This window comes from Acartia tonsa, chromosome 1, assembly GCF_053477335.1.
Source record: "Acartia tonsa isolate MP-2025a chromosome 1, ASM5347733v1, whole genome shotgun sequence".
NCBI lineage: Eukaryota > Metazoa > Arthropoda > Copepoda > Calanoida > Acartiidae > Acartia > Acartia tonsa.
The window spans coordinates 45,723,614-45,737,629 of NC_137260.1; the positions used below are offsets into that span (position 1 = coordinate 45,723,614).

Sequence of the window (14,016 nt, forward strand, 5' to 3'; positions counted from 1 at the left end):
GTACGTCCATTTTAAATATGTTGCTTTTCAACTTTTTTAACAACTAATTTTTATGTAATAAAATTATCCGATTGGTCTGATTTTTGGAATACTGATTCTTAGGACAACAAAGTACAATATTATAAGCGAAGCATCTCTATAATCAAGTCCTCAAAATGTAAGTATGTCCTTAAACAATATCCTGAATTTAAGCAGTTTTTCAATAGAACAGTTGATGATAATTGGTAATGATAATCTTTGCGGGAATTCTAAACATTTATTTTAATAGAAGGTGAGAAATTCACATTTCTCCTGTAGAAAATTAAAGACCAGCGACGTAGAATGTATATTTTTTAGTAGATGCTTTTTGGTCGGGAGAATCTTCACAAGAAAGCTACCATCTATATTTAATACCGGCAAAGTAACTCAACGTATAGCACAATGATAAATCCTCTCAAAGGTCTCAGAAAAGGCCATACTTCTACGTCAATTTGCTTCTTATTTTTTGCAGCGCTTCTACTTCACAACTAAAGCATATGTTTTAATCTTTCTTTTTCTAGGACGAGCAGCCGGAGCCCCTGGATTCTCAAACCTACAAAGTTGAACACATTATCATACATCCTGATTTTAGGTAATTTAAATTTGAAAAAAAAATAGTATGTTCGGAGGGAGGGGTCTTTGGGCTAGTCCCCAAAGTTTTATAATAGCGTTCTTATTCGTTGGCTTGAAAACCTTGGGGACCTTTACTTAATTTTGATTGGTTGGTTCATTGAGATGAGTGTCCAAACGTTTCAACCACTAATTGTAATCTACAGAAGGGGAAGTTTTGTTTATCATTATTAGGGATGTTCCCTGATGTTCGACTATATAGACATTAATATTATAGAAACGGCTGGGCTATACTTACTTTTAGTTAAGCTTCGAATTAGTCCTGGTATATTCTAAATTATTTTATAAGGAAAGGAAGGGTTATGTTATAAAACAATGGGTGTTAAATTAATTCTTAGACATTTTCATCAATAAACTTTAAAAAAAGGATCGATGATTGACTTTACAATGCCTTTTCTTTGACTTTTACTAACTGTAAAGTTATTATCTAATCTATATTAATGAGCTTAGGTGGGGTTTTGTTGAATATTTTTAGTTTTGCAATACATTTCTACAATTAAATTCATACTTCAACTGATTAGACTCATTTAAATATTTAAAAAATAATAATACTCTACGTCTCACAATTACAATAGTATAATATATACTAGATTGCTTAAAATAATATATTTTGTCTTAATTATTCAAGAGTACAGTAAAAAAAATTTAGCATTACCAAAATAATTTCCATAAATAAAAATATCAACTTACCACTAATATTTTAGAATGTTATCCTTGATTTTGTATTCCTAGCTATGATTCTCAATAATTAGTTTAATTAGGTGATTCATGTACAGGAAAACAATAATAATCTTTCCCTTAAATTTTTATTTGCAAAATTATGCCTTTGATATATTTTGATAATATTAAAGTAATGAAGGTTTGTTAATTAACTAAACCGCCATTGTCCCCTCACTCCCTGGTTTAATTAATCCATTTGCAATTGATCCAAATCTATTTTCGAGGTCTTCCTTAATCCTAACACAAACCAAGGACAATTATGTTCATGGATAGCGCAGATCAGTTTATTTAAAATCATAAGTAAGCTGTGACAAAGAAAGTCATGTTTTTGTAAATCTGCAGTAGAGCCTTTTGAATACATAATAGAACTATATACAGATCTTGTGCAAATGCGTTTGTGTGTGCAGTCGGACGGACATTTCAAGTTATATTGTAGCAGTCACACTGCTAATTAAACCGACAAACACACGCAAAAACGCCCTCAAAACAAACACACACAGACAAACACTGTCACACACACACACACACACACAAAGTTAGACTAATAGACAGACCATGATCAGAAAACTAATTAAGGATTAATAGATTTAATTGTATGGATGACTAGTGGGGGGAGGGGGGTTAGGGCAGCGTTTGTGCGATCAAGCAGTAATTGTTGCTAACAGGGATGCAGGAATAGGAATATGAGTCTATATTATGATTATGCTTCCAGGGACTTTTAGATAGGGCCTGTGCATTGAAAACATGATTTTTATAATGCAGGAATAAAGAGCTATGTAGAAATTTATATTTTGATTTAATTGCTTTTAGACAAAGATTTGAGATTTTGCAAAGCAAAAAAACTATTTTATCTCTTACTTTTAAAAAAAAAGTCATTAGTATTAGAATGAAACTTGTTGCACTCTACATATCACTGAATAATAAATAGGAAAGTTATGTATGATAGAGAAAAATTTTAAATTTAATTATCCCTTTTTTCGTTTGTTGGCTATTTTAATCTTAACAATACATCTTATCCTTATGATTTTTTCATCTGTTACAAGTTTAAATACAAAATTGAAAACTTAAAACGAATTTTTGGTCTGTTTGATCCATAGATATTGAGTATATTATATTGAAACATGGATGACAACACTCATAAGTAGCAAATATAATTTTGTCTAGATAATATCAAAAACATCCCCAAGATGTAATATTCAAAGAAATGTAGTTAACCTCAAGACATTTTGTTATTATAATGCCATACAGACAGAAAGACGAACAAACTAAGTTATAGGGTAGATGCTCTATATTAAATAGAATTTTTTCAACAAAGGACCACCCTCAACGTCACAAAAAATAGTTTTTGATATTATAGCTCCCACAGGGCCTATATGAAAAATTAAAGACAATTTTTCCATACAATTTGGGGTCGTAGATTCCGAATCTGGCGTCCATTTTTATGTAGCTGACCTCCTTCATGCCGAAAAACGGCGCCAAAGTTGACTACCCTTCGAAAAATCCGCGAATGACAATTTTAGCAAAATAAAAATCTACCAAATTATTTTGATCATAAGATAGATAGATAGTTAGATTTAAATAAATATAATTAATTTTATTAAACGTTGAGAGAAAGAGAGTAAGAAAAAGAGGTAGGAAGAAAGACAAAAGGAGATAATTATAAAGGGAGAGAAAGAAAAGTTTTTTCATTGTTGATAAAATGTATAATATAATATATAAAGATAGAGAGAGAAAGTGAAAGAATAGGTAAGAGACAGAGAGAGAGAGAAAAGGGGAAAGAAAGAAAGAGAGAGAGAGAGAGAGAAAGAGAGAGAGAGAAAAGGAGAAAGAAAACGAGAGGAGAGAGAAAAGAGAACAGAGAGAGAGAGCGGGAGAGAGAGAGAAAAAAAAAGGAGAAAGAGGGAGAGAGAGAGAAAAGAAGAAAGAGAGAGAGAAAAGGAGAAAAAGAGAGAGAGAAGGGAGAGAGAAAAGGAGGAAGAAAGAGAGAGAGTAAGAGAGAAAGAAAAGGAGAGAGAGAGAGAAAGAAAAGAAGAGAAATAGAGAGAGATAAAATGAAAGTGAGAGAAATAGAATGAAAGAGAGAGAGAGAGAGAATAAGAGAAAAAGAGAAAGTGGAAGAAAAAGATAAGGTAAGAAACACATAGAGAGAGAGCATAGGAGAAAGAGAGAGAGAGAGAGAGAGGGAGCGAGAGAGAAAGAGAGAGATACAGAGAAAAAGAGAGAGAAAGAGAGAGATACAGAGAAAAAGAGAGAAAGAAAGCGAGTAAAGGAGAAAGAAAGATAAGAAAAGAGAATGAGAGATAAGGAGAGAGAGAGAAGGAGAGAGAGAGAGAAGATGAGAATGAAAGTGAGAAGAGAGAGCGAATGAGAGAAATAGAGAAAAAATAATACATAAAGTGAGAGAGATAGAGAGAGAGAGTGAGATAGATAAAGAAAAAAGAGAGAGAGAAAGAGAAGGAGAGAGAGATAATGCAATGGAAAGAAAAAGAATATTAGAGAGAGAGAGAAAAAAGAGATAATACGAGGGAGAGAAAGAGAATAAAGAAAACGTAACAAAAAGATCAAATAGAAAGGATAAGACAACGGCTAATACATAGAAATACATTCCCAATATTGATAAACTTCTGTAGATTACAATCAGAGTGGTTGTAACGTTTTTTTACACCAACTGTTGCATGTGGATAACTATCCTATTAATCTGATTTTTGAATAATGATGTCTATGACAACAAAGTACCATATCATAAGTGAGGAAACTTTATAATCAAGTCCTAAAATTTAACGTAAGTATTTACGCAATTTTGCAACAAAAATAAGGACAATTTTGTTTACACTTATTTGTTTACAAGTTCTAACACTCTACAAGGGTAAATGTTCGCCTGTCCTTCCTTCTGATTTTAGAGCTGCACTTTTAGGGATGTCATACTTATTAGAAGCCACTCTATAATTCACTTTGTTTGTCCGTCAGTCCGTCCGTCCGTCAGTCCGTAACGCTATGGGGGAAACATAATTTTCTTGGCTCCTATTCAATATAGACAGCTGAAATTTTTAGTGAAGATTCCAATGACATATGCCCATCTAATCTATACATTGTTTTGTCCACCTGCCTGTTACATTCTACATATTTTTACCAAGTTTTATTAAGATATGTTTATTAATTGGGGTGTTAGATCGATTTCTAGATTTTTAGATTTTCGTGAATTTCTTCATGATTAAGTTATAAACAGAAAGATATCACTGAATTGACAAACAGACAAAGTGAGTTATGGGGTAGAAGTTCAGTTCTTTAAAAATTAAAAGATAAAAGTAAATCACGAAACTTTAAGAAATAATGTTTGCTTTGAAGCATGACCGACAGACAGACGGACAAAACAATGTATTGATTAGATGTGAATATGCCATTAAAATCTTCACTTAAAATTTTATATGTCTATCTACCATAGCAGCCGAGAAAATTTTATTTCCCATGGCGTTAAGGAATGACGGACAGACAGACAGAAAAAGTTTAAAGAACCTGGATCGATATAACCAGCCATACTTGTTGACATTCTATATATATGCAATTACAAGAGTTTATATTTACTTAAATAAAAGCAGTTGTGGCTGACATAATATTGTCATTTATAACATTAAAACTACATATTTATGTTTACAAGATATCAACATATTTTCTTAGGAGCGAAGCTACTTTACAATTCCAAATGTCTGTCCGTCCATCCGACATGAAGTGATTTTCTCGGCTTTTCAAGATTTTGTTTGTGCTTCGCTACTAATGGTTGTTATCATCCTTGTTACTAAGTAGATCCTGAACCTGGATATATTATTACTTGTAATCACCAGATCGCTAAAAAAATTTAGTAGCGAAGCTACTCTATAATTTGAAATGTCCGTCTGTATGTCTGAAACGTTTTGGGGAAAACGTTATTTAGTCAGCTCCTACAAAAGATAGAAGGCTGAAATTATTTGTCAACATTTCCATCAAAATGGAGCATAATTAAGTATGAAACATCGGTAGCGGTCGGACTGCTTTTAAGCAGCTTTTTAGCCGCTTTCAATTTTCAAAACTGATTTTCTGGGCTCCTGTAAAAGAGAGAAGGCTAAAACTTCCATTAACATTCCCATCAGTAATCAGTATGGAGCATAATTAAGTATAAAACATCAAAAGCGGCTGGGCTGCTTTTAAGCAGCTTTTTAGCCGCTTTATTTATTTAAAACTGATTTTCTCGGCTTCTGGTAAAGAGAGAAGGTTGAAACTTCTTTTTAACATTTCCATCAATATGGAGCTTAATTATGTATGAAACATCATTAGTGGTCAGACTGCTTTTAAGCAGCTTTTTAGCTGCTTTTATTTTTCAAAACTGATTTGCTCGGCTCCTGTAAAAGATATAATGCTAAAACTTCTTGTCAACATTCCTATCAATATGGAGCATAATTAAGTATTAAACATCAATAGCGGTCGGACTGCTTTTAAACAGCTTTTAGACGCTTTTATTTTTAAAAACTTATTTTCTCGGCTCCTGTTAAAGATATAAGGCTGAAACTTCTTGTCAACATTCCTACCAATATGGAACATAATTAAGTGTTCATCATCAATAGCGGTCGGACTGCTTTTAAACAGCTTTTTAGCCGCTTTTACATTTTGCAACAGATTTTCTCGGCTCCTACAAAAAATACTCTACTAAAAATTCTTTCCAATATAACAGACTTTATGCCCCATACTTAGGTAGTCTTTAGTAGTCTGACTGCTTTTAAGTTGCTTTTCTTTTTAAAACTTTCAGACATAAACATTAATTTTTAAAAGTTTCGTGATTTTAAGTTTTGCATATTCATTTGCATATATCTCTCTTTCTTTTCTTTGATATGATAACAATTGATCAGCTCTATAACTCACTTTGTCTGTTTGTCTATTTTATTATAGATTTTGTGCTTCGCTACCTATGGATGTTGTCATCCTTGTTTTCTTATACAAAACTCCCCAACCCAATAAAGAAAATAAGATATAGTTCAATAATTTATGTCAATAGTAAGTGGGTTAAATTAAGCAATATTTTTGTCTTATTAAAAAAACACCCAGTAACAACATCTTAACCGATATGGTTCTAATTTACATTGTAGCTTCTCATAACTATTGGAAAGGTTTATAACTATTTTTGGGGAGGGAACATCATCCTCAGAAGAGAAATTGGCACTAGAATAAATGATTTCCCCCCCCCCCCCAATTTTAAAAAATATTTTTCTATTAAAAACTTAATTTATAATCGACTTCAATCCTCCATCCACATCAATTGCCCCCAGATGCATAGGGGCGTAGTCGCTAGTATTTTCTATTATATAAGTAGTAAGGTTAATTGTCTGTAGCGAAGGATCTCGCTAACCGCTGAACCGATATGGTTCTCCTTTACAGTGATGCTTCTTATATGTCCAAGGAGTGTTTATAACCATTTTTGGGTGGTTATCTAAACTCTCCCAAGAGATATAGTTTCTAGGAAAAATGATACCCCCCCGAAAAATTCTAGTTTTTACTTTGTCTGAAGTAACTAACTTTAAAATTACTGGTCTGTATGGATTGTACTTTACAGGGAAGCTTTACAAATATCATTGGGTAGTTTTAGGCTATTTTCCTGTTCTTCTACCAGAGGCTGGGGTTGAAGCAACTAGTAGTAGTAATTAAAAGAAATTATAATATCAACTTATTTATTTAAACCTTTCAAAGGATTCCTGTAGCTATGGATACAGTTTGATATAAAATACGGGAATAAAATGTTTCTCTCCGCTGGCTAGTATACTATAATCCCAATCACCTCCTATGACTTTACCTCATCCCTTTCCATGACCATTGAGGAAGGTATTGACTTATTTCTAAGGACTATATATTAGCAACCTAAATTGACGTCAAAATTCCGCTGTCTCAATAGACACGTATTTTATATCCATTTCTGTAGCAGATAGGCAGAAGAGATAAGACAATCAACCTCTTTCTCTTTTTATCTATCTAACACATTTTCTCACTTTTTATCTCTCTCACTCTCTCTTTCTCTCTCTAACTCACTCTTTCTCTCTCTCTATCTCTCTCTCCTTCTCACTCTTTCTCTATGATTCTTTCTTTCTTTCTCTAATTCTCTCTTGGTCTCTCTATCCCTCTCTCTCTCTCTTTCTCCTTTTCTCTCTCTCTCGCTATCTCTCTCTCTCTCTTCTTCTCTATGTCTCTCAGTTTCTCCTTTTCTCTGTCTCTATCTCTACTTCTTTCTCTCTCTCTCTGTCTTTCTTTCTCCTTTTCTCTCTCTCTTCTCTCACTCTCTCTCACTCTCTCTCTCTCTCTCTCTCTCTCTCTCTCCTTCTCTCACTCTCTCTCTGTCTTTCTTTATCCTTTTTTTCTCTCTCTCTCTCACTGTCTTTCTTTCTTCTTTTCTCTCTCTCTCTCTCTCTCTATCTCTTTCTTTCCTTCCCCTTTTCTCTCTCCCTTTCTCTCTCTCTCTCTTTCTTTCCCCTTTTCTCTCTTACTGTTTCTTCCTCTCTTTCTCCTTTTTTTTTCTCTCTCTCTCTCTCTCTCTTTCTCTCTCTCTCTTCTTTCTCTCTTCTTTCTCTCTTCATTCTTCTCTCTCTCTTCTCTCTCTCTTCTCTCTCTCTCTTCTCTCTTTTCTTCTTTCTTTCTTCTTCTCTCTGTGTTTCTTTCTCCTTTTTTCTCTCTCTCCCTCTTTCTTCTTTTCTATCTCTCTCTTTGTCTTTCTTTCTCCTTTTCTCTCTCCCTCTCGTTTTCTTTCTCCTTTTCTCTCTCTCTCTTTCTCTCTCTCTCTCTCTCTTTCTTTCTTTCCCCTTTTCTCTCTCTCTCTGTCTCTTACCTATTCTTTCACTTTCTCTCTCTATCTTTATATATTATATTATACATTTTATCCAAAAAATATCTTTTCTTTCTCTCCCTTTATAATCATTTCCTTTTGTCTTTCTTTCTATCTCCTTTTCTTACTCTCTCTCTCTCAACGTTTAAGAAAGAAAAAAAAATAATTATATTTATTTAAATCTAACTATCTATCTATCTTATGATCAAAATAATTTGGTAGATTTTTATTTTGCTAAAATTGTCATTCGCGGATTTTTCGAAGGGTAGTCAACTTTGGCGCCGTTTTTCGGCATGAAGGAGGTCAGCTACATAAAAATGGACACCAGATTCGGAATCTCCGACCCCAAATTGTATGGAAAAATTGTCTTTAATTTTTCATATAGGCCCTGTGGGAGCTATAATATCAAAAACCGTTTTTTGTGACGTTGAGGGTGGTCCTTTGTTATCTTTTTTTATGTTCTTAAGGAGTATTACGACAGACCGACGGACAAAGTTTAACATTAAACAGATGCCTATTTGTTGTTAGGAGAATCTTTGAGCAGTTTATCTCTGGCAGCAGCCGACTAAATTAAATTTCTTCTTTGTTAAAAAAAAAGATCGACAGTTAAACGGTCGGATCTTCAACAATAGTTAAAGGTCCAGAGAAAGTAAGTTAAAGAGTAGCTCCAATATTAAAAACAGATTTACCACTCCATCAAAAATATTTGCACCCTCTGAACTTTGAGATATTTCACAGATTACTTCCTTACAAAGATTAATTCCAGGGCTCGGCAGCTGCTCGTCAGCTACCAATAAGCCACAGGGTAATTGACGTAACATAACCTTAAAAAAGCGGTGTATTATTACTGATATGGCAATTCTTCCCCTCATGATAAATTTTGAGCATTAAATTGGGTTTGAAATGGCGACTTTTGAGCAGTCCTGATTAATTCTTAACCTCTCACCTTATATAATAGTTTATTAATTTTTTACTAACTCTTTAGGCAGTTATATAATTCGTTATCAATCTTTTAAAAATAAAGAACCTAGTAAAAAAATCTGACTCTGATTATGACGTTAAAAAAATAGCCAATGAGTGGCCAGTATATACTGCAATTGACCAATGGTAAAATTTATAGTGGCCTCTCATTGGTTAATTTTTTTACGTCATAATCAGAGTCAGACACTTTTACTAGGTTCAAAATAAATAATCTGGATTGCAAATCTGAAATGTTAAGGGGGTGTTTTGCCAGGCGTTAAGCTGTATTTTTCAAACATTAAAATTAACTTTTTTTCGAATATTCTAGTTGGATCTAATTAAGTTATAGTTTTTTCCCTATACATATTAGACCATCAAAGTGACAGAAAATAAAAGATTTCCAAAAGTATATAAATATGTACAATATTAGAATGTGTTTATATCCCTAAAAGGTCTGGTTTGCAAAAATTAAATGGAATTAAATCCCTTTTATGTTTTATCCATTCCCCTTGATTTAGTCCGAGGGCAGTTGTGATTAAACCTTATTTGGCAAAAACCTTGCAAATTATGTCATTTCAAAGCAGTAAATAATATATAATAAAGATAATAGCCAAAAAAATTTATAATTGTAGAAAGATTATCTTCTATCAATTTAAACTGAACTATGTGAGTTATTATGGAAATAACCAAAAACAAACAATGGCTGCTTTATAAGATACTAGTTGCTACGCACCTTGGGCGATTTCTCTTGGGAGGGTGGTAGTACCCTCCCTCAAAATAACTATAAATCTTCACAAGACCTATGAGAAGATATGTAAAGTAGAATCATAGCTGTTCAGCAGTTAGCAAGATCCTACGGTAAAGACAAACAAACAAACAGACACCCTGTTACTTTATTTTCAGATTGTCCAGTGATAAAGAAATAATGTTTAGCTATTGTGATTTATTGGCATTTTTGTGTGGACTAATTTGGAAGCAGTGCAGAATGAAGCCTTTAATCTTTTGCCCTTTCAAGTTTAATGTTGGGGAAAGGAAAAACAATGAACTCTGCTCTAACTTGGTTAACTCGGCTAACTCAATGAATTCACATTTCTCTTTTCTATTTTTCCCCATATACCACCTTCAAGGATGTAGGGAAAAGTAATAAAAATAAACCTTCACCAAAAATGATAATCTATTAAAATTTATGTTATTTAAAGTTTAAATGAGTATCATGCTCAAAATCTCTAAACTATTTTTTTCTATTTTACTTAATTTTTTTCAATATCTTTCGTTGGCCTAAAAACTTTATTGAAACTGTGATTTGGTAGTGCATAATTAACAGTGTCCATTAGCCAAGGGATATTTTTCAGCATAATTGGGGATGTACATCATTTTATAGTCGATTGCCTATTTCCTTTAAATCCCTGTATTTTGAAGAGCAAATTTTTAAACTGCATAAGTCACATAAAATTCCAATAAGGATTTAAAGATCCTACGATTTGATTTATTATTACTTGGATCGTACACCAGATTTTCGTGTTCAATAATAAAGTAAACTCTGTAGCATGCTAAAATAACCCATCCCCTCTCCTCACACTGGATAAACGGCCCAACCAATAAATTCAAGGGGATATTGAAATCTAAATTGACTACAATTTTTCTCCTGTCATAATATTCTACTACATCCATTATCCTAAGACATCGTCTATATATTTATACATTGACATTTAACCTTGGAAACTGCTTAATCTTATTATTATTATATTATTTCAATATTTCTTTCAAAGGAAATATTTTAATCCTTTCGGTAAATATATATCCTTATACTAAAGTAACAGGATGTCTGTGTGTTTGTTTGTACCAAAGGATCTCGCTAACCGCTGAACCGATCGGGTTCTCCTTAACAGCGTAGCTTCTCATAGGTCTCGGGAAGGTTTATAACTATTTTTGGGGAGGGTACCACCACCCTCCCAAGAGAAATAATAATAAATCGAAATTTTTATTTTAAATATAGAGACTCCTACGTAACATTGCGAGGTATCGTATAAACGCAACATATCGTTGGCTTCTAGGGGCGTAGCCGCTAGTACAATATAATTCATTGTATTGTAGACAATCAAATTTGAAAATTTGAAACATCCTGATTTGATGGCCCCGGCAAGGGCCAACAAAAAGTAATGATTAAATATTATCTTATTTTTTGTGGACAGTTGTGTATTATTCTATAGGATACATCATTTTCCAGTATTGCTTAAAACTGGTTTTAATTCAGCGGAATATATAAAGCCTTGATATAATATTTGTTTATGTCTTTTTAATTGTTGTATCTATATAGAGGGAGTTGTATAGTTATTTTTACAAGATAAATCAACAAAGCATGACTCTTACACAGTGAAAGGATTGTCATTATCCTATTTAACATGATTTAGTACTCCAACCCCTTTTTCAAAGCGAAGCTTTTCTATAGACTATAATTAGGGTCGGTCCGTCCGTCCTTTCGTCTGAGACAGATAGCTTTTTTCGTTAATTTAGGCATGTTAGAATTGTCCTATCGATTTCAAACTTTGCATGGTGATTCCTGTAGTAGTTAGGTACAATTTAGAAAGCGTAGCAACTCTTTAATCATTACCAGAATGTCCGTACGTCCATTTTAAACATGTTAAACATTTTTTTTTTAAATTTTATGTGATCTAATTATCCGAATGTTCTGATTTTTGGTATACTGATTCATGGGACAACAAAGTACAATATTATAAGCAAAGCAACTCTATAATCAAGTCCTAATAATTTAAAAAGTATGTCCATAGACATCATCCTGTATCAAAGAGTTTTTCAACAAATTTACTCACAATTTTGCTTTGACTCTTATTCATTTATATTCTGATTATTCAGTTCTGACACTATACAAGTGTTAATGTCCGTGTGTCCTATCGTTTCAGAGCTTCGCTTTTATGGATGTTGTCATCCTTGTTTAGATAATTGTTCTAGCAGGGGGTAAAAGTAATAATAGTTTTTTTTATACAAGACATCTTTGCCTTCGCTTAGGTAATTTGAAAAATGTACAAAAAAAATAAGAATTTATGTTTGGCTCAATAAAAAAAACCCAATGTGAACGGGAAAAAAGCAGAGTTCGGCAGCCGCGATAAAGCCTAAAATTTAAACCGATTTAAATGCTTTCAAAATTTTATTGAAAGAAAGGATTGCCATATTTAGGACATGTTTAGACTTCTAGTTGATTATTAAGATTGTAAAAAGTCGATTACACTGAGGCTTAAAGGCAGCTGCCGAGCCCATAAAAAAAGGTAAAATTGTTAATTGAATTCTAACTTTAAAAAGTGGATTGAAATGAGAAAAAGATTTTGTTGCAAAAAAAAACAATTTACCTTGGAAATTTAACAAGAATCATCTAAAACAATTCTTTTTCTCTGTTTATTTGTTTTTATTTGCTCTTTTTGTTTGTTGTGTTTATTTTTGTTTTGTTATAAATGTAAATTAAATGCCAATTTAAATTGTAAATAGCGGATTTGAATTCTAAATTGTGTCCAATTCTAGGCATTTTCAGTGTTTTGTCCAAATTTGTGGAAAAGGTTTATTGATTTTCTGCATAAAGTGGGAATTGCATTAATACAAGGATGAGAACATTCATGAGAAGTAAAGCATATTGAAAAAATAACATCACTTAAAGCCATTAGTTTTAATAAGTAACAAAGGGAATTCAATGTCTTTTTTGCAATCAATTTTTGGGTATAGTCCCTTTCGTGGCAACGCACCCTAAGGGGCGATTCTTAGTATTTTTTACAGTAGCTTTTCTCCTATTTCTAGCACCTATGGGGACAATTGCCTAACCCTGTGGGGCAATCACCTAACTCTATATAACCTAACCTAACCTAAAACAACCTATTAAAAGCCATTTAAAATACGACGAATCGCCCCTTAGGGGCGTTGCCACGAAAGGGACTATTCTTCAAATTTTTGCAGTGTTGAAGCCTGTTTGGTTAGCACAAAGAAAAATCTGGGAAAGACGAAATTTATTTACAAATTATCCTTTAAAGATTTACTTACACCCTGAGTACCTACTAAGAGATAGTTTTACGTTTCTGTTTGACTTGTAAAGAAGTTTTGCTAATTGCTGTAAAACGTTGAAGGATTAACTGTAGAACACTTTATTTGCCTTTTTTCAACAAAAAAAAGTATGTTTGAAATTTATTGGCTATACGCTTGGAACTTGATTTATTAGAATTATATTTTTGTCTAACTGTCTTTCATAATTGAGGAAATGCTCTTTACTTTAATAATGATAGCAACCCTAGCAATATTATTTTAGGGATAGGGGGTTTAGGGTCCCTTTCTTCCCTGGGGGTGATATATCTCCCCTATGAATAAATTAAAACATGACATGGATCAATACTTAACTTCCCTTAACATTGGGGAACGATCAGTCCAGCCGTTTTCGAGATCTTAGTAGACATACAAACACATACATTATCGTACTTTGGTAGATAAGTTTTAAGGAAGATATATCAACTATACTCTGAATTTGTAAAACATACTGACATACAAACTATGGCTGTAGAGAATCTTTGACAATTATTATCAATAATTTAAAACATGACCTGGATCAATACTTGACTTTCCTTCAAATTACGGAACGATCGGTTCAGCCGTTTTTGAGATCTTTTTAGACATACTTTGGTAGATAAACTTTAAGGAAGATATATCAATTATACTCTGAATTTGTTCGACATACTGACGAACAGACCATGGCTGTAGAGAATCTGTGACAAATATTAGCAGCTTTATGCTTAGAGACCAAGTACCTTCACTTCAAGTATGGCTTCGAAACCGATTAATATCCGCTTGATTAGAACTGG

General features: G+C 32.8%; 1 protein-coding gene across 1 annotated transcript in view; it reads left to right on the plus strand.

Moving 5' to 3' along the window:
- Positions 1-14,016, plus strand: part of LOC145327739 (uncharacterized) — an 85,570-nt gene that overhangs the window by 54,558 nt on the left and 16,996 nt on the right. The window contains exon 6 of the mRNA XM_080171299.1: positions 540-610. Coding sequence (XP_080027425.1) covers positions 540-610 — 71 coding nt within the window. The remainder of the gene's footprint in view (positions 1-539; positions 611-14,016) is intronic.